The sequence below is a fragment of the Glandiceps talaboti genome, chromosome 18 (genome assembly GCF_964340395.1).
Source record: "Glandiceps talaboti chromosome 18, keGlaTala1.1, whole genome shotgun sequence".
Taxonomy (NCBI): Eukaryota; Metazoa; Hemichordata; class Enteropneusta; family Spengelidae; genus Glandiceps; species Glandiceps talaboti.
In genome coordinates, this window is record NC_135566.1 from 12,371,288 (window position 1) to 12,393,160 (window position 21,873).

Sequence of the window (21,873 nt, forward strand, 5' to 3'; positions counted from 1 at the left end):
GGGATTAATCTGGTTCAAAAAGTCACACTTTATGTAAAACCTGCAACTTGGTTTCCTCAGCTCACGGAGGTCCATGCTTGACATCAGCAGGTCGGTAGCTGACGAGATATCATGATGAGATCCCGGGGATGAGATATCTATATTATATACCGCCATCATACAGCTAGGTCTTAAAATATATATCAAGCGAGGTCTTCGGTAGAGGGCGCAAAACAACATCCGGGTAATTTTACCTTCTTACCGGTACATGACGTCATTTCTCATTCCGCCCATGTGCATTGATGTACTCAGGATAGTCCAACAATCATGCTGATCAAGGAATTGTAAGTAACAAATCTTGGCATATTACTACCTTTCTTGTGTTTTTCGCCGATATATTAACATCGATATGATTCTTTGTTTTATGCTCCATACAAGGAGCTCAATCATGTTGTTTGTAATCAGTGAATCATTACGATTTTGTTACGTTTATTGAAACTAACTTGGTTCAATTTTTAATTTTATCTCTGTCCTGTCATTATACGTACGTGTGGTTGCTTCCTGTTTGTCATCGAAGTCGCATCGTTCTACCTATATCAGTAGAAGAGGTAAGTCACTCTTATTTAAATAGCGATTTGTTCTACCATGACACGTCAGAAAAATCGAGATTTCTTTGGTCAAACTGTCACAGTGACTATGAGCTGTTCAAATACTGAAAGCGATGTTGACAATGTCACCGTATTGTAGTGTCCGATCGAAACGCTCAAACTATGTTTGCGATCACCACATACGTCAGGTGTGTGGGTTGACAAACATGAAAAAAAAAACATGACGTCTCCTCTTCTAGGTGTTGTCATCCTCTCTCACTGGATCGTTTGTTCGGAAAAAAAAGACATTCACATAAATAGGTTATCGTTTACGACGTGTGCAAAATAAGTACAAATCGGGTCAACAGAGTGCATGTTATCACTGAATGGGGCGGTAGACAAGCCAAGTCGTAGGAGAATCATTGACAGTGCTATTGTTATGATAACTAAACTAGACATTGTTAACACTCCCTGGTCAGTTGTTAGTTGGCAGATTGTGACAGTACTACATGTACATGAATTCTTGATATAATTGTTAATCTGTATTAGATCTCATGACCTGTAAAGAATTAACTGACACAGTTGTACAGTAAAAAATACTTAAAGTGGCACAAGCTGGGTTTATAAGCGTTTTACTCCAATGAACATACACACATAATAACCTCAATTAAAGTATTTTAAACTGATATTAATGTTGATGCATGCTTTCAATAAGTTATAAAATTACAATTGTCTTCTGGTGTTGTTAGAACTGCCTTTTGCTTAGAAGGGATATTGTGAGCATTTTTGATTCATATGATAAATTTATGAGATTGGATCATAATACCTAAATTATATCTTGATACCAAGTTTGAGCTCAGTTCATTGCAAATGGTGGTTGAATACAATACTGCAAGTACCTTATAAATATGCAGCATTAACTACATTCAAACACGACATGTAAGCTTAGCTTGTGTCTCTTTAATTCTTCAAATATCTTTGAAAAAAGTATATGAATTATTTGCTGTTTGTCATTATGAAATTGATACAAAATATTACCCCCCCCCCCCCCCCCCCTGAACAATAAATGTCTTTTACATTACTCTTGTCAAGGTTACAACCTTGTCAAGTCACAAACCTTTTAAACACTAGAAAGTTTGCTGACTTTATTCCAAAAATACCATGATCTTATCTAGAAATGATGATATATTATAACTTGGAGGAGGTAAAAGGACTAACAACAAATAGAACCATAAAGGACTCCTTATTTGTGAGGATTGAAGTTGACATGTACTCTCCTTCCGTGAGAGAGTAAATTACAGCAATCTGTGAAGTAGAGCAGTCATTATAAATATTACTCTCTTACTCTCTATGAGTACTTCATGAAGCAGAGATTAGAACCAGTTGCAATAGAAGGAACAAGACATGGGGGTGTGTCCCAGGTGGGTCCCAATGTCACAGAGGTCAGGAGACACAACAATATGTGGATTTTAAAATGTTGGCTTTACAGTGACAATATAGAAATAAATTTAAAGGAAAATTTACATTGAGTCATGTACGAAAATCTTGCTGATTTTGAAAATTTGGGACAAGAAATTTGTTATTCTGAAATATATTATTTGTAATGTTGTACATAATGATAATCATATTAGGATGTAGGTTCATTTCGGAAGAGGTATTTACAGGCTTGTATTATATGCAATATCTTGTGTTGAGGGTCATGTCAGTAATCGATACCTGTGCACCGTGTGCAAGCAGGCTACATAGGATAGTGTAGGGTAATGTACAGATTGTTTTATCTGCAAACATTAACAGCAAGCATTAGATCTGAGTGTCATTCATTTCCCCACTAAAAGATATTAATATTTGGAAAATATATCGAAAGTGTGTGTGTGTGTGTGTGTGTGTGTGTGTGTGTGTGTGTGTGTGTGTGTGTGTGTGTGTGTTTGTCAATGCAAATGTAAAACTGAGATGAATTTAGTGATATTCAAGAGATACAGTAATGAAACATTGAAACTAACTGAAATTAAAATGTGTTCTTTCAATGGCCTTTCATCAATAATTTGCTAACAAAACCACCACAGCACAAACATGTTCCACAATTGTAGATAAAATGGAAATGGCCAAACACTAATATTCTCTGTTGAAGTCAATTAGGTATTAGGTCAAAGGTTATTTGCAAGAGTTCAAAGGTCGAGGATGAGGTGATACATATGTATTTGCTCTGATATGACTGAGCTTAGCCTAAAATAGTACACTCAGCTACATGTAATTGATCATGACAAATGTAAAACCCGAATCAATGTATTACATAATACAGCAATGTTTTACTTTGTGAACCTATGCATGTGTGTGGTAGCTCTGGATATATATGCTGTGGTGTTCCGACTCGTCGTCTCCCCTCTGCTGTGGTTTGTTTCCTGTTTCAAATAGTTAGACTGCGAATGGATTTCATTCGCACGGATTTGCATGGATTTGGGGGAATAAAAACCACCCATGCCCTTGCTAATGACTAAATGAAATACTGAAAACAACTTTATAGATCATTTAATGTAACCCACGCTGTGTGTATTCTGTCATTTCTTGTCTAACATTCGCTCGGGTTGTTACATGGTTTAGCGAACGGAGACAAGGAATGACAGAATACTCAAGACTTAGGTTACATTTAATGATCTAAAGTTGTTTTCTGTATTTCATTTAGTCATTAGCAAGGGTATGAGTCGTTTTTATTCCCCAAAATCCGTGCGAATCCATGTGAATGAAATCCATTTGCGGTCTCGCTATTTGAAATAGGGAAGACACCATAGCGAAGGGGAGATGATGAGTCAAAACCCCACAGCGTATATATCCAGAGCTATGTGTGTGTGGTTGCCATAATCAATTCAGGAAGGCCATTTACCATATTGTATGGCCATAAGATAACTTATTTGCATAACAATATGTGGAGAGTTTTGTAATTATATCAAACTAGATAAAATAATTCCCATTGTGTTGTAACATTGATAGGTATTAAGATATCCTGATGATTATAGTTGTGATATAATTTTATATACTGAAGTAAAGCTATGATGGCTGTCTTCCGAGTCTAAAGGAGTTTATTTCTATACCATAACAAATTAAACAAACTTTTCACATACACACATATGGGATTCCATTCTTTTGTCACATGATTCCAGTGATGAGTCAGGTGACCAACCTAGACCATCAGACTAGTGTGGACGGGTTTGGATGACAGCTTAAGTTTTGCTTTCACAGAATATTAGTTGTATGTAGTGTCTCAAACGTTCAAATGTCTAGGTTCATAACAAATTGAATGGGGTTACTTTCAAGGTCAGAGGTCAAGGGTCAGGGTTACCTCTTCCTTTAAAGCCATATTGGAGTAAAGAAGTGTGTGACAGATTGAAAACCCATGTAGATGTACCTTGAAATATACACTAAATATTTATTGAAAATATTCATTTCTTTATATGTGACTTCGCTGTCCATATTGTGAACTCATAGCTGATGGTAATGTGCACATACTCTATTTTGGCATAATTGTGTCTAGTCCAGTGTGCCCTCTAATGACAGCCAAATTTTGTTGGTGTGGGTCAAAATGATAAAAATTGGCATTTCTTATGAGTCACCACATAGTAAGAGATAGGCGAATACCAAATTTTGGTGTGTCATTATAGATTGTGTGCATTTGTCTATAAATTGTGTGTCAGTGGCATGTGAAATTGGCTTAGAGGGTACACTGGTCTAGTCTAAACAGTCTTAACAATCCAGCAATTCAAATTGTTTGACATATTGTAAATTTATTTTTTGCTGATAGACTATGATCACTAATAATATCTCTATTTCATAAGTGCATGCCTTTATAAAGCATGACTTAGTACATAAATAACATGTATAGATTGCATGTAGGGTTTGATGTCTTAGGACTTATTCCAGCTCCCCCACCCCTCCTTCCCTCCCACACAAGAAAGGAGTTCATAATGATCTTTTCATTATTTTTGCCATAAACCTCCCTAGAAAGTAATAACAGTTATTTGGAATTTGCATAGCAAATTACAATGTAATGCATTCTTATGTTTATATAATTGGTTTTCATGAGTGTATAGTAATTGATAGGGTGAACCCACTGTATATATAAAGGCCTTTAGAATGAGGCAGACCTGGTTATGTTTGAAGAAAAGATTAAACCCGGCAAATCAAATTGTGTACTGTAGTTTATAATATTATACATTGTACTCTGACACATTGTAAATATTAAATATTTCACATTTAAACCAGACTATGATATAACTGGATTATAGTATTACAAGTGTGTGAACCAGTGAGGAATGTGTTTGTCATTCTTTCAGGGTGCTATTGTTTGATAAGGGTAGGGGAACGGAAAAAAAAACACTCCTGTCATTCATTCATATGATGTTTTAGTGATAGCAAGAACAGCATATACAGTATGTTTGTTAATTCAATTAAACTCCATATGGCAACAGTTGGGACTGTAGCATGAATTGCCTCAATATTCTGTACATTTCGTAGCAGTGTAAAACTAACTAGACAGGAATCAGGTTGACTAGGAATATACTGGCCAAATTGTAATTGTTTTTGTGTACAACATTACTTTGTGATTTCGTTCACTATTGTATTGTTCTTAGCTATGATGGCGAGTTTGTGTGCAGTCATATTACATAACACAATTCTTGTATATGTTGAATTTACCATGAACTTTGACATGTTTGTGTATGATAACATCAGTGCATATGGGTGAATAGTTACACAAATGTAAGCCATGTTGTGTTATTCATGGAAAGACATGCAACATCTGTCAATTAGAGAATAGGTTCCAGGTTGTATCATTGATCAGATTGAAAAGAAAAAAGTATTGGTTTGAGTTCATAAATGTATGACATTTAGGATATGAATTAACCACAATAGGCTATGAAATGCCGAGTCCATTTCATCTTCATTTCTGTTAGCCTAGAATCCAGTGGGGACTTTTGGTTCTCGCTTTTCCTTTACTATGCCTGGTATTTCGCTCCTGGCCTTTTACTTTAATTATTTGGTTTTAAATTTTTCCCCTCTTTAAGATGACATCAACTGTCATTATGTGATTAGAACCAATTCAGACGGTTGAGCTAGATGATGTACACATAATTACCATATTCAATCATTGCTATAGGGGAATTTGTAATCTAATTTTAGATTTGACGGAACAGTTACTAGCAAAATGTCAGGCATGGTAGAGGGAATTGAACACATGCTTAGCTACAAGACCACAGCCATAGCAACACTGAAATGATGGTGTTTATTGCAAAACCAACAACAGAGATGGGTAGGCAAGTGGATAAACATTCAAAATATGAACACATACGTGTATGCCTAGCAACAAGACAGTGTCCATAGAAACAGTCAGCTGATGTTGTATTGCAGTGATAACAATAGGGATGAATAGGCAAGTGGATAAACATTGAAAAAATGGACATGGGAATGAATCAACTTGCCAAGACAGAATAATAAATGTAACCATTCTGATGTATCATTAGAATTGACCTTTGACCTTTGTGATTTTGCTTTCAGTATCAAGTAGGACAACTATGGTCTGTAGCTGAAGCTAGTAAAAATGAAACTGGTGGTGGAGAGGGTATAGAAGTGATAGTCAATGAACCTTTTGAAAATGATGAATTTGGTAAAGGGCAATACACACACAAAATCTACCATTTAGCAAGGTAAGTGGACAATATTTTCACAGATCGATATTTTGCAGTTGTCCGTGCTTTCCATCTAAATATATGTGATGCGTACAAATTGATATCGTTAGTACCCTCATCCAGTTGCTGAATAGGCTCTGATGAGATTTAACATAGAAGTGCACATTTGTAGAAGAGGAAGATATGCTGTGCAAAGTATCACAGTGGTATATGATTTTTCAACTTCTCTGAAGTGTTTAGATTACTTCCTTGGTTTCTGTAGTAAAGGACATAAGCGTTACCATTTCTTGTATTCTTTTGTGAACATTGATAATGTTCAAATTTGAAATATCGCTGTTCCAAGTTTGTTCCAAGTTCACATACATGTACAATGTACATTCAAACTTGTTGGAATGTCCGTTTACTTTAATCAGCTGTGAAATGTAAGGATTTGAAAGTGTTTTATTTTTTGTCATCAAATAATTGTGTAAATAGTGCACTCATATTTCTCTTGGCTTGACAGATTAATATAATCATAGACAGTGGTGAGATAATGAAAAAGTGTGTGTGTATGTATGTATGTATGTATGTATGTATGTATGTATGTATGTATGTGTGTGTGTGTGTGTGTGTGTGTGTGTGTGTGTGTGAGTGTGTCTCTGTCTCTGTGTCATGTATATGTATGTATGTATGTATGTATATATATGTGTATGTATGTATGTATGTATGTATGTATGTAGGTAGGTACGTATGTATGCACGTTTATGTTGGTGCATATGTGTGTATGTATGTTTATGTTACAAAGGAAAAGCAATTGTCTTTGATTTTTTCCTTGTCTCTCAAGGTTGGACATTTTTTAGACTTAGTTATTTCAATGACTTGTTATAAATGTAGATTTCTCTTCAAAAGAGTACACTTGTCCTGAGTGATAATCAAATAGGTGTGTACATGTGTACATGTTTATTATACCTTGTCACTGAGATGAATAAAGCAAAAAAGAAAGGCCCCTAGGGAAGGATGGTAATACATGTAGTTGTTCTTCAGGTGGCTAGGGATAACTGTCTGTAGAGATGCGAGGTGTTTCCTTTCGAAGTGTATGGTATCTGACACAGATGTGTCTGTTATTGAAGTATATAGCTGAACTGTAATGTTAACAAGATTTCATTTATATTGGAATGGAGTGGGTAGTGTCAATACTTTTCATCAATGCATTATGTAGTCCTGGGAAAAGACAACAATTACTTCTGTAGACATGTCTGAAATATGGCTACCGTCTACACTGAAGTGATTGTCCCCAAATTGACCCCATAACTAAAATAAAATGCATTTGACAAGATTCACAGTTGTCCTGATAAGCAGTGGTTACATAAATGTGTTGTGTGTATTCCAGTGTGTTGATAAATGATCACAATATCGTAAGAATACAAAATCATCATGTTTTGTATGTCATTAAATTATAGTATGAAAAAAAAGAATAATTTTCTGTACCAAAAAATCAGCATTTGATTATTGTTCCTCTTTTGAAATTTACCTGGATTCTGTTTACATCAGAGTCATGTTCACGGAACAGGAACTTGTCACTATTTTGTGTTAGTTTTAGTTCATTAAAAAAATGGAATAACACTAAATTTCTGCTTGAAATGATCCATGTCTTTTTAGTAGCTGAATTATCTGTCTACAAGTCGTTGATAACACAGTGTATATATAAACTATGTTTGAATTATCTAGTCTAGATACTATCCATAGCATCAAATCTCAAGATCTTTCTTTACGGCTAGCTCAATAAGATGCTGAGATGAAATTTCAAATTCAACTGAAGCCGCTACATAGTCATTTATTAACATCATATCTTTGTAAAAAATTACAGAATTCTGCCTGATAATAAGTTAGTGTTTATCGGGGCTAATCAGTCGGAACGCAACCACCCACCATAGAGGGCGTTCATCATGCAGAGGTCACGTGATTATTTTCAAATATGGCAGCTCCGTAAGACAAATGTTCACGTACGCGAAACACGGGCTGATTTTCACAGTTAAGTCAGGTTTCCATTGAAATGGCCGTAGATTTGGTGAAAGTAGGTATTTAGGACAATTTATGAGAAATTATATGCCTCCTGCACCGTGCGATCACACTGTGGACATTTTTTCCTAGAATGACCTCGTCGGAAATCTTGTGTGAAATTTACCATTTTCCACATTTGACGACCTGAATCTCAAAAAGTTTTGATGGTAGAAAAATAAGTATCACATGGAAGATAGACAATGTATTCATCTGTAATTGAGCCAAATTTTAACGTTGGTGGACTTTTTATATAAAAGTGCTGCAGTTTTTTGTGAACGATCTTGGTACCAGCAATGACGGTACTTACTGTATTACATGCATGGGTGAAAGATCGAACACATACCGATACGTATGTACAGGGATTTGACCACCCGATAGATAACTCCATGATCTTAAATTGGAAATATGCAAATACCGAGTACAAAAGAGAGAAAAGACTGAAGATTGAAAGTCAAAAGGTGAAGAAATCAAGTAGTAAGAATTGAAGACACCATTAGCAAGGCAGAGTAATTGTAAAGCTATCAATATATTGTCATTTTCACTTTTAACAGTGCATATATTTCCACTGCTTCTCGTGCTACTATATGAAAATAGGAAATAATTAACAAAATCGAACAGTGTAAAGACAGTGGAAGGAAGTATTACGACTACTAGAAATAGAAGTATAGGCAGGAGAAAAAGTAAAAGACAAGAGGTCATTTGATATCCAAAAGAATGAACTAAAGTAAGATCAACTTGTATTTTATAAGGATCAGAATGCTTCTCATCATTGAACAAGTTGACACCGATTCTATGACACAAAACTTGGTCATTTCTTGCACCAATTTCATCACAAACATTTTGGATTATAGCGTCTCTTTCATAAGGAGATTTCAACTGTCTGAGCTTCAATTTCACCAAAATCAAACGAGAGGACACTCTCTGAATGTAGACCGTGACCTGGTGTACATGGCCCAATGTATGCATGCCAACGGGCAGTGATGCAGGCAGCAATGCGAGGAGTAACACAAAAACAGTTCCACTAATCACTGCCTGCGTAATCAGAACTTTAGAGCTACAAACTATCATTTTGAACACCAGTACAAAGTACACCGAGTATGTGACAGCACAACACTTGCCTGGTAACAGTAGAAGCAAACAAAAAGACGGCGTTTTTCACTGATAACCATGAACAGCGATCGTAAAACAAAAAGTACAAACTTGACCGCCCAAAATAACGATCGTAAAAATACCAACTTGACCGCCCAAAATAATAATGGCGGTAAGCCTCAGAAAGCGTGTACGACAAATGGGTTTCTAACACGAACAAAGTAAAGAGATCAACCAACCATCAAATAAAATTAAACAAGATAATATGATAACAAAATGAAAAAGTACAAACTTGACCGCCCAAAATAACGATCGTAAAAATACCAACTTGACCGCCCAAAATAATAATGGTGGTAAAGCCACAGAAACCGTGTAAGGCAAATGGGTTTCTAACGCGAACAAAGTAAAGAGATCAACCAACCATCAAATAAAATTAAACAAAATAATATGATAACAAAATGAAAAAGTACAAACTTGACCGCCCAAAATAACGATCGTAAAAATACCAACTTGACCGCCCAAAATAATAATGGCGGTAAAGCCTCAGAAACCGTGTAAGGCAAATGGGTTTCTAACACGAACAAAGTAAAGAGATCAACCAACCAACCATCAAATAAAATTAAACAAAATAATATGATAACAAAATGAAAAAGGACAATCTTGACTTGTTACATGTAAAAGTATCAAAAAAATGACGAACACAACTCAGAATGCAGAGAGGTAACAAGTACACGTCCAGCTCCTGGGATGACCGAGCGTGAAATGACGTAGTTCAGTCAGGCCAGGGTCAAAGTTGGGTTTCGCAAATGCTTCTGGGAGTAGATACAAGAAATTTCCTAGACTTTTACAAAAAATAATAAATTTTTCAAAAATAATCTTAAAATGCAAAAATTACTGTTTATATAAAAGTGCTGCAGTTCTAAAAAACCCGGAAGTGCGACAAAAATTACTTCGGCTTGTTATGGGGTCATGCAATTTATTTCTTCTTTTCACCAGAAAGATACGCCAATTAGACATGTAAATGCAGAAACATAAAGCTCAGTTATGAAATTGAATATACTGTAAATTTCAGTCGAAAATTTTCAACAGTTGTTTACAGTAAACGGCTTATAAAATTACGCGGGAATGTAACACCGTACTTCCGGGTTTGATTACTATCTGACGCTGAGGGCGCCAGCAAGAATAGAAATCGTCATGAATAACGGTCAAATGGGTGACCTGCGTTCCGACTGTAATGAGATGAGTTGATACCACAGAATTGACTAGAATTACAATATACATGTACCTGTGTGCTAGTCATTGATGACACCCTGTAAACTGACTATGGTTTGGCACATGTACAGCACTTCAATGGTATTAACTAATAGACATTTATCAAATTGTTGATTATGGGATGTAGGTGGGATTTGTTCACTTGCCAATCAAACATGCTTACCAAGTAGAAGGTAGAGAAGTTGAAAATATTGCGAAGAAAAATTACGAAATTATATTTCAGACTCGGCCGCTGGGTCTTTAATATAGTGAAGGAGAAAGAATAAAGAAATGGAGTGTTTTCTATGGTTTATAGAAGTATCTACCGGCAGTGATTAAAACTAATAAAATCATCTTTTTTCTGGTAATTGACTTTTTTGTAATGGTAATATTACTGACCCAATGTATAGTATGGCAGCCATGAGTATTGAGAATAGGTAGTACTGTAATAATATAAAGAAATAGCGTGACAGCATGCATGTATTCAAAGAACAACTCATTAGTGTACCGGATGTAAAATGGCAAGTATGGTGTATTCACCTTGTACATGTGTACGTTGTTATACATCTAGCACATCCACTGTTTTCACCAAGTATTCCTTGCTAGTACTATTACCAAGTCCAGTATTTTAACCAAATATATGTTGCTAATAGCAATTGCAGTATTTTCACCAAGTATATGTTGCTAATAACATTTCCAGTATTTTAACCAAATATATGTTGCTAATAGCAATTCCAGTATTTTCACCAAGTTACATATGTTCCTAATAGCAATTCCAGTGTTTTTACCAAGTATATGTTGCTAATAATAGGTCCAGTATTTTAACCAAATATATGTTGCTAATAGCAATTCCAGTATTTTCATCAAGTACATGTATATGTTCATAGTTGCTAATGGCAGGTCCAATGTTTCCCCCCCTGTATGTATGTTGCTTATTACCTGTTATTGGTAATTAGTATAAAAAACAGTACAGCAGTATTTAGCCACTATGGCATTTACATTGTACATGTATCTTGTACCATATTTACACTCTAATATCCTGTTCTTGTTGAAACTAAATAAATTAAATCAATAGCCTTCAAACCACATTGAGAGAATGAATCATACCATTTACATGTAACCATTGGCACTGTCTCAAATTATCGTACCTGATCTGTTACCGTTAGCAACATTCATTTGTTTACTTTGAACATCATCACCCCACCCCATATGAGTGCAAAGGTATGGTAACCTTGGTAACTGGGGTGGGGTTGAGGGGGTTATAACAGTGACTGTAGAATGAAAATTGTGTATTCATTTTGGATTTTTTAATTGATAAATACATTAACTTCATTAAAAATTAGTATGAAACAACCCAGCCCAAGTCCATGTTTGTAACTTTTGCAACCTACAGAAGATGTTTATTTCATATCTGTTATAACAACGTTACGTGTACTGAAGTTTTGTATGGGAATGATGCCTCTGGTACATTTTACCTGAACACTGCCTCTTCTCTTTAAAATCACATATTGACATTAAAAACACTATCGTCATCTTTCTTTATTTTGACTGCAATGAAAATGACTCTCAAATAAAAAAATCTGAATTGTGGTGATCAGTGAACAATTATTGTGGAAGAAAATCAAATAAGTATTATCTGAAGTAGTCCCTGTCAATTTTGAAAATTCAAATTTAAACACATCAATTTAATAGACTTTTGTAGTATACTCACGCAATCCTCTTTCTACAAAATGTTTTATCATATTGTCTACTTCATGGACTATTTGACAAGGTCAGACATACTGTTTTACAAAAATAAAAGATTGCATTACTCTTACAGGAATATTAAAAACAAGTTTATTTTTATGATAATCATACACAAACTCAGTAGAATGTTTTCTGGTGAACCTGTGACCTGTGTAAGGAGTTGCATTTTGATTTCACAAAAGTAGATCTATATACACTATTGACCGATGTATGGTAGTTTTAAAGAGTCGAAGATGGAAAGGTATATATAGTACATGCAGGCAGTACAGTTGTATTATATGCCATGGTTGATTTGAACCATTACAAAAATCTGTGAACGCCCCCTTACATCAAACATTAAATCTGTGACACACCCCTTTTATCAAATATCAATTCAAAGAACCTAAGTACCATATTAATGAGATAAGTATTATTTATGATAGTTTACAATAACTATAAATTGATAACAAAATGCAATAAATAATTTTGAATTATTTGCACTCTGCAAATCACAGTTTATCTCCATTAGGCAGTGCTCAGTTGTTTTGAGAGACTGTTTACTCGGTAATTGTCAATGTAAGACTCTGCAAAGTCACTCACCTGAGGTGATTGCCATAGTAACAAGAGGTCAGAGGTTACTTCTTCACAGCTGTGGCCAGCAAACCATTGAATGGTACATTGAAAGCAAGCCAGCTCTTTTGTATACATGTAATAGGTTACAATGTAAATCCTCTACATATGTTTGAGTTTTGTTTTGTTAAAACTGTTTATGCAGCAGTTGTATCTTGAATGATAGAACAAACAATAATTTTATTTTTATAAGTCAGGTACAGTTCTGTAAATGTGAACAGTGCACACAGAGAATTTATCATGTGGATGTGTCTCATACTGGGACCCCATTTCAGATGACACATAATCGAAAATAGTGTAAAGTGGACCCCATTTTAGACTGCTCAGCTCTAAAAAGACAGTACCCATATTTTTAGACCAAAGGGTGAGAACACGCCCCAAAGGCCAGCATATATATGTATACAGTATAGCCAGTGGGCAGGAATACCCTGTCTGTCTGTTTGTCTGTTTGTCTGTCTGTCTGTCTGTCTGTCTGTCTGTCTGTCTGTCTCTGACAATTTGAACTGTCAGATTGGTCTGTCAGTTCTGTCTCTTAGATTGGTCTGTCTGTCTCTGTCTATCTGTTTTTGTGTCTGTTTTTGTGTCTGTGTCTGTGTGTCTCAGATTGGTCTGTCAGTTCGGTCTCTTAGTATAGATTGTCTGTCTGTCTGTCTGTCTGTCTGTCTCTGTCTGTCTGTCTGTCTATCTATCTATCTGTCTGTTTCTCTCTGTCAATCAGATTCATCTCTTTGATTGTTCATTAATCTGTTGGATTGATCTGCCATCTGTCAATCAGATACCACATGCAGTTTTGTAAGGCTGCAGGCTGGTGACCTTGTATAACTGAATGCCTCTATGTAACTTACTGTACATGTGTATAGCACTTAGTGGTGATGAAACTATATTTTATAGTATTGAGTGGAATATTTATCATGCCACACAAACTGAGAAAACTGATCCTAGAGTACCAATAATGATTACTACATGGTCTCCTGGTATACAGAACATAATTTTTGTGTAGTGTGTAATGTTAGCTACATTGACACCTTTATATTTGTCATCAGAAGCTAAACTGGGTTTTTATCAAAGGTGATGTAATTCATTATCACTTGAAGTCAGTTCATTTGCAATTCACAGTGAAGGCTAGATTTAAGCCTATTATAGAATTCTAAGGTCAGTTATTACACCAGGGTATGGACGATGTGACAGAGATCACTGAGATTTAGTAGTGAAATCAGTGATTCACATATTTACATAACTCTGTACATTCATCCTTGCCAGGTTACCAAGTTAAATTTAAAACACTGTACAACATTACATGTGTAGGTGTGTGACATAGGTCTTGTTTGGAGAAATATACCCAATATTTTGTCTTATGTTGGTATGTAGATTAGATTATGAATGACTAATAGGGATTAAAAAAGATATATTTTATATCTGTAAAAATGAACAATGGAGCTTGTGCTCCATTAAAAATAAAACAAAAATTTTTGATCGTCCAATGATTAAAATAAAACAAATTTTTGATTCAACAACTGTACAAGGATTTGATTCCAGAAAGCAATCTGAAGGGTGAGAATATACATACATGTATGGTATGTATTGTTCTTGTTTTCAAGAATCAATAGGACAGTACAATATAGTTACCTTGAAACAGTAAATTGGAAACGAATGCAACCACAATCGATCTGTCTACTGCAAACCTTTGCATGATCAAGGTCCATAGTAGACGGATTGTGAAATATTTGTTTCCACTGTACCATTCCAAAGTAACTATACTTTACTATACAAACACAGATTTATATAGCTAGTGTACTAGGTCTTGAAAACCTGACTGTGTACTTGGAGGCAAATGTTATCAGCATTGTACAAAAATGTAACAGGAGTTGGTCTGATAATACTTAATAGCATTATTGATTAAATCTTGCTCATGGTTTTAATTTGCTAGCAGAAGTCCTGACAGGTATACAAATAAATAAGAATTCCACTTACATGTTCAGTCTGATGATGATTTAATTTTTTGATTTATTTTTTTATTTATGTATCAGTTTGCAAATCAAAAACTGAGTTTGTGTGACCATAAAATCTTTGTATGTATTCACAGATTTGCGTCACCAAGTTTATTTTATTTGTTATTCAAAATTTGATAGTGATATTCATAGTTGTATTCATGTGAATCTAATAATGGCTATGTGGAGGACCAGTAGATTTGAGATAGTTGAATGGTATTCAGAGATAGAATATAACAGATGTCAGTGGTTCTCATACATCATGCTATGGATGTAGATACTATAGATGGAAACCAAGATAGTGAATAGATATGGTGATGAAAGAATCTGCCAAAAAAAACCAGATAACGGTCAATGTCTCAATGCCAGATTGTAAAGATGTGCCCAAAACAGATAATGGTCACTGTCTCGATGTCAAACTGTCTATTAATTATATCAAAACAGAATGGCAAAACTCAACCTTCAGATTGCTTTCTGGGATCAAATCATGTGTACGGTTGTTGACAAAGAACTTTCCCTTCAAAATGGGAGGATCAAAATTTTTGTTTTATTTTAAATGTTTGTGCAACATTGTTTTGGGTATGAGTCCGAGATATGGTCCCAATTAATGCATTTCTGATGGAATTTTTTGAAAAGTGATAAAGTTTATCAAAAAAGTCTTTCTGATTCATTCCTTGTTTGTTTGGTTACAAAGTCAAAAGTCAAAATAGTTGGCAGACACCCAAGGAGAAATGTAAACTAACTGCTTGCATTTGTTGTACCTATTCTGCAGTCAAAGGTCATTGACCCCACCCACCCACACTGAGTGAGGTAACTGTAGTACCACTTGGTGGTCATGACACTTGGCTGATAAAAAAAAAAAAAAAAAGCCTTTTTGTGTTAACTTTAATACTGAGTCTGTGTACGTCCGTCCAAAGTCTAGATGAAACTAAATCAGTATATCACTGAATAATTAATGATATCTCTGTACTACATGTGATCTTTGTCCTGTGCTGGGTCAGAGGTCATTTCATTATGAATGTATCACCATAGTGATACATGTTTTTGAACCCATCAGTGCGATTAGTACAAGTAGGGCTATATGAGTGAATTGACAGTTATACATGTAGGGCTTTTTGTACAATTGATAAATTCAAATTTAATAACTGATGGCAAGAATTGTTGATATGTTTTCATTCATGGAGAACTTACGTTAGTGTCAAATCTCTTCCCTAGCTTTGATATCACAGGTGATGGGCCATGGTCCCCTTCAGACTGATTCTCCACTAGTTAAATAACTGACCACTATATATACTAGACATAAATACTAATTTTAAGCCCCAGTTTTGTGCTAGCATGGAGATAGCTTATTTTTTATGTATTTTCTAGATTTTATAAACTATTGTCTATGCTGAAATATTCCTTCAGTGTGCCCTCAAGTGACAGCCAAATTTTGTTGTTGTGAGTCAAAATGATAAAAACTGGCATTTCTTATGATTCACCACATAGTAAGAGATAGGGGAACACCAAATTTTGGTGCGTCACTAGAAATTGTGTGCATCAGTGGCGCTTCAAATTGGCTTAATAGAGGGTACACTATTCCATACAAGTCAATGAATTTTTACTGTAAGTACCATAGTCAGTAAAATATTGAAAAATAGAGATAGAAGGGTGAGTTTTTTTTATGTCTACCAGCACTTATCCATTTCTCAGGTCACTTAGTTTTTCTATGGATGTATTTACAAGTATTGAATATCTGGTATGATGTACCACACAGAGGGATACTTTTTTTCTAAATGTAAAGTGTTTTGTTGGCAGGTGTCCATATCCTGTATGTAGGTTTTGTTAGTTCATATTTAGTTAATCGGCCACAGCAACTCCTCATGCTTGTAGTATTATAGGTTGAAGACTGATTTCTGACCAAAGAAATTCACACCAACAATATCAATATACGTGAGAATTTCTAGTAGAATTACAAGCAAGGGTTGATCTCATTGTAAGCAGTGTTTTTGTTACGGTTTGAGAACCACGGTAACAGAAATGGAGAAAGGATAAAAGTTGCATAATTTCCCATACAATCTACCATAATTTTGTTTTGGAACTGTGGTAAAATTTCACCTGGGAACACGGGTAGATTTTATGTGCTTTTTAATACTACCCAAAAACACTGGTAAATAGTGTACATAGAGCATAAGAGTGACTGTTAATGGCCAGGGTTTCAATCCCAGGTTTTCATACTAGTATACTATCCTGTCAAGGGAGTCATAAGGATTAAACATGGCTATTCCTTTGTTTAAGACTTCTTGTATAGTTCTGCTAGACAATTGTTTTCACACTGAAATTTTAATCCAATTTCTAAGTAGGTCTTTATACCATAGTATCTATTGTATTGGTATTCCCACATTATCTCAAAGCATTGTTTACAGGCTTGGGTTGCTGAGTCATTGTATTTGATTGCATTATAGGTGTGATGTCATAGTTCAAAGACCGTGATTACATAATCAAGCAGATGCATATGGCTGTTTGCTAAAGTATTTATAGTGTCGAGCCTTTTAGAAATATTGACCATTACTTTCATTTTTAGATCTATACCAATTAAATTAGCTTAGTAGATATGATTGGATATTCATGATAAGCATGGTGGAATCTATCGCTATATGAAGCCATGGTTTTTGTCAGTGTATACAGAGAAGTGGCAACTATGGTGTACCTTGGAAGTGGGGGGGGGGGGGAGATAATTATAGTATGTAGTACCCCCTCATGAGGTGCCTTCAAAACTATAAATGGTAAAGTGGGAATTGGGTGTGTTGTGGGGGGGGGGGGATAGATGATTGGGCATATGTAATACACCCTGATGAGGTGTCCTCAATACAATACTATATGTAGTAAAGTGGGATGGGGGGGGGGGGGGGGGGGTAGATGATTAGGTGCATGTAGGTGAGTAGACCCTGATGAGATGTCCTTAGTACCAAATGCAAAGTGGGAATAATGTAGTAGTAGGGGATAGATGATCATGTGTGTGTAGCAGACCGTGATGAGGTGCCTTTAATACTGTATATGATGGAGTGGGGAAGGTGTGTGTGAGTGGGGGTGGGGGTGGGAGAATAGATGATCATGTAACTTATAAGTATGTAAATAATGTAGTACACCCTGATTGATGCTAGTGAAGTGGGAGTGGTTTGTGTGTGTGTGTGTGTGTGTGCGCGCGCGCGCGTGTGTGTGTGTGTGTGTGTGTGTGTGTGTGTGTGTGTGTGTGTGTGTGTGTGTGTGCGTGTTTGCGTGCGTGCGTGCGTGGATGATGGGGAGGGGATGATGACCATGCATATGTAGTAGACCCTGATACAGGTGCCTTCAATACCATATCAGGGGGGAACTTTGTATGCTATATCAAAAGCACTGAACGTCCTAATCAGCAAGTACAGTCTGTTGTCATTGCTGAAAAGATGAGGTGCTACATCTTGATTATTCTATCACCAACTTTGACATTGCACTTTAGCATTAGGGATGCCATGGTAACGGAGATTGCACAAGTATACTATAATGCCAGAGAAATGTTGGTAAAACAATTGTCAGTTATTTGATGGCGTGATATTACATGTACATCCCATTTCAAGTTACCGTTCACTGGCTCTGTTTGATACAACCAAGCAGAAACCATTAAGAAACTGCACATACTATGTAGCAAGATTGAATAAATACATTTTTTTGCGACATTTTGTCTAAATGAAAAGAACTAACATGGCACCATGCAGACATCAAGTACAGACATCAAGTACAGACATCGAAACATTGGCACCTACCTGTACAGTGTTTTTGCTAAGGTTGGAGGAACCCCGCTAACAGAAAGGGGGAATATTGTAAAACATGCATAGTTTCTAAATGTAGTAAACTATAATTTTGGTGGAACCGTGGTAAAATGAAAGGGGAACTCAGGTAGATTTGACGTGTTTACTTGCCTTCACAAAAACACTGACCTGTGTGTCTACATCTAGTTACAGTAGTTTAAATGTTTTATTTCATTTTGACAAATTATAGCAAGAAATCATGATCTTGCTAGCTTAGTATAGAACATGCAGTTTCATAATGGTTTCTATGTGCTTGTGTCAAACACAGCCCTTGAATGGTAACTTGACATGGGCTATATATGTTACACATGTGATACCTGAGTCTGAGTTGCCACTGTAGTTGAATGTGATCCATTGTGCCGTCTATTGATAGCCAAATTTTTGTTGTTGTGAGTCAAAATGATAAAAAAACTGGCATTTGTTGTGAGTCACCACATAGTAAGAGATACGGGAACACCAAATTTTGGTGTGTCATTATAAATTGTGTGTCAGTGGTGCGTCAAATTGGCTTAGAGGGTACACTGATATTTGTGAAGTATGGTATGTCAGATGAGTCTTGATACATCATTGTACATGTACATGTGTATGATTTAGTACTCTGTTCAACCAAGAGAAGTATAGGTAACACACAACATGAATTGTGATTATACATGTCAAGGTGTTTGATAAGAGCCTTAGGCTTAGTTTGAGAAAGATGAAAGCAGCATATCACTTATGATATCTTTGTATGGTTTGCTTTACAGTAAAGTACCAAAATTTATACGTCTTTTAGCTCCGAAAGGAGCATTGGAAATCCATGAAAAAGCCTGGAATGCTTATCCCTATTGTAGGACGGAAATCTCTGTAAGTAGAAGGATTTTCCTATTTCACTCTTGACTATATTATAATATATCCCTGATTACTTGTATCAGTGCACGTTCATATGAGTGGTATTTGTACTTCTGTGCTATACCTTTAACATAAGCCCTGTCCACATCTGATCCAGATCCAATCTGTATTAAAACTGATCCAGATCACTTTAATCCACATTGAGTCCATTTTCCATCTACACTAAAAAATTGAAGTGTGGGTTTGATATGAGTTACATTAGCATACCTGTCCACACACTACCAGCTTCAATTCGGATTACTTATTATCAAACTATTCACTCGAGTACGCACCTGTCCACTTCGAGCTGATTGTGATCTGATTTGAATTACTTTGATCTGGATCAAAACCACCACCCAGAGTAGGCTTCGATCCGGATCAGTTAGTTAGAATTAGATACGAATTCACCACAAGTACGGACAGGTAAATCGAACTGGATCAGATTTTGTAGTATGGACAGGCTTTATTGTTTCATACTTTCATATGTAAATGAGCATGTGAGCATACCCTGTACACAAAACCATGTGATATATTTCATAAAATATGTCGTTTCAGATATAGTACATTAAATAGCAGAATGTATTTGCACGCATGAATATTTGTACACTTGTTCATTCTTCTGCATCATTTTCACTCATTGTGCTCTTGAAAGTGTGACCTCAGAGAACCCAGCACTTTACTCATGCATTTTGTACATTTTGACTGACATTTTGATATTTAAAATTGGATAGCTACTCCCTCTGGAATGATTCTACTTTAGAATTCACTGTCATGGTAACAGAATTCACTGCCATGGTAACGGAATTCACTGCCATGGTAACAAGATAGTTTTAAAGGTAAAGGATGCCGTGTGAATTCACATTGTTCATTAAAAATGTGGATGTTAAATAAAATGTGTTGATTTGTTTCACTTTTACTTTACTTCTAAGTATGATCAGAACTTTTGGCAGAAGTGATGTATGAGACTTGCTATGTAACTCCCTTTAAACATATTGTCATCAGTTACTATTATTATTGTAATTCTCGGTACCTGAACTAGAATATTACCGCTGATGCACATCAAAAAAATAACGAACATTCGACTTCTTGGTTGACACCATAACTTTCACTCCATGCGCTTCACATACATTACTTATAGGCGCGCATGAGAATAAGTCAACCTTCTTGTTCTATTTTGACCCTCTAGCATGAGGTAAAATGCTATTGCAGGTACCAAGAATTGGAAGGTTTGTTTAACATTGTCAATGTAACAGAATTTGTGTAGCTCCTCTGCTGCGTCACTTCTGCCCAAGTTTGGATGGATACTAACTCTGTACTGATCAGTAAAAGTGAATGCAACCAATGCATTTTAGTGCATTCAACACCCAAAGTTTTTATTAAAGATAGTGAACCAGGTATCCCTCCCAAATATATAAAGTAGGTTTGTTCTTCAGATTTTTTAGCTGTGAAAATAAAATGAAAGAATCACAATGAATATTGTTTGAGGGCGCCCTAACAATATCTTTCTCACTATGTTTTGTTGTTTCATTTTCAGAATCCTGACTACATGAAGGAAGGATTCTACATTGTTATTGAAACATGGCATAAACCAGATAGAGGTGAACAACATAATGTAAGTTCATATTCTATAATTTTAATTTTAACCTTTTAGGAAAAAGAGCTTGTACTTTGTTTGTAATCTTGTACCTTGAAATACAGTGTTCAGTGTTCAATGTTCCTGTGTGTGAACACTACTGCCAAGGCACATCATAAAAGACAGTGAACCCCACTGTCAGACTTGTGGTAAATTCACAAAGTTTCATATGTACATTATGATATCGTTGGTAATGAAGTTGTGTAGATATACCTGCTCAGCATCCTGAATGATAACATTAGCAGGACACTCGTGGCGGACAGAGTTTGGAACTCGGGATGATTTGACCTATCTGAATACTTCCCATCAGAATAACATTGGTAGAGAAGCCTATAGTGATTAGGGAACTCAAAAACAAAAATACTGGTTGGGAATCTGGTAAAGTGACTAACAGAGGTAGATTTGTGAACTTACGACTCAAATCAAAAACACTGGTAGGGAAACCTGGTAGAATGACTATGGAGTGTTGATAGATTCTACCAACTTAAATCAAAATAATTTGAGACATTAATATCTGTAATATTCGAGACACCTTCCTGAAACTGAAAGTTGTCATGCAGTAACAGAAATCAACTATATAAGAAA

The 21,873-nt window shown here is 35.6% G+C and overlaps 1 protein-coding gene across 2 annotated transcripts in view; it reads left to right on the forward strand.

Moving 5' to 3' along the window:
- Nucleotides 1-221: 221 nt before the first annotated feature.
- Nucleotides 222-21,873, forward strand: part of LOC144449544 (phosphatidylinositol transfer protein alpha isoform-like) — a 31,609-nt gene continuing 9,957 nt past the window's right edge. For both annotated transcript variants that reach the window (XM_078140090.1, XM_078140091.1), the window contains exons 1-5: nucleotides 222-323; nucleotides 557-587; nucleotides 6,111-6,259; nucleotides 19,532-19,631; nucleotides 21,190-21,267. In XM_078140090.1, the coding sequence (XP_077996216.1) occupies nucleotides 307-323; nucleotides 557-587; nucleotides 6,111-6,259; nucleotides 19,532-19,631; nucleotides 21,190-21,267 (375 nt within the window). In that variant the 5' untranslated portion in view covers nucleotides 222-306. The remainder of the gene's footprint in view (nucleotides 324-556; nucleotides 588-6,110; nucleotides 6,260-19,531; nucleotides 19,632-21,189; nucleotides 21,268-21,873) is intronic.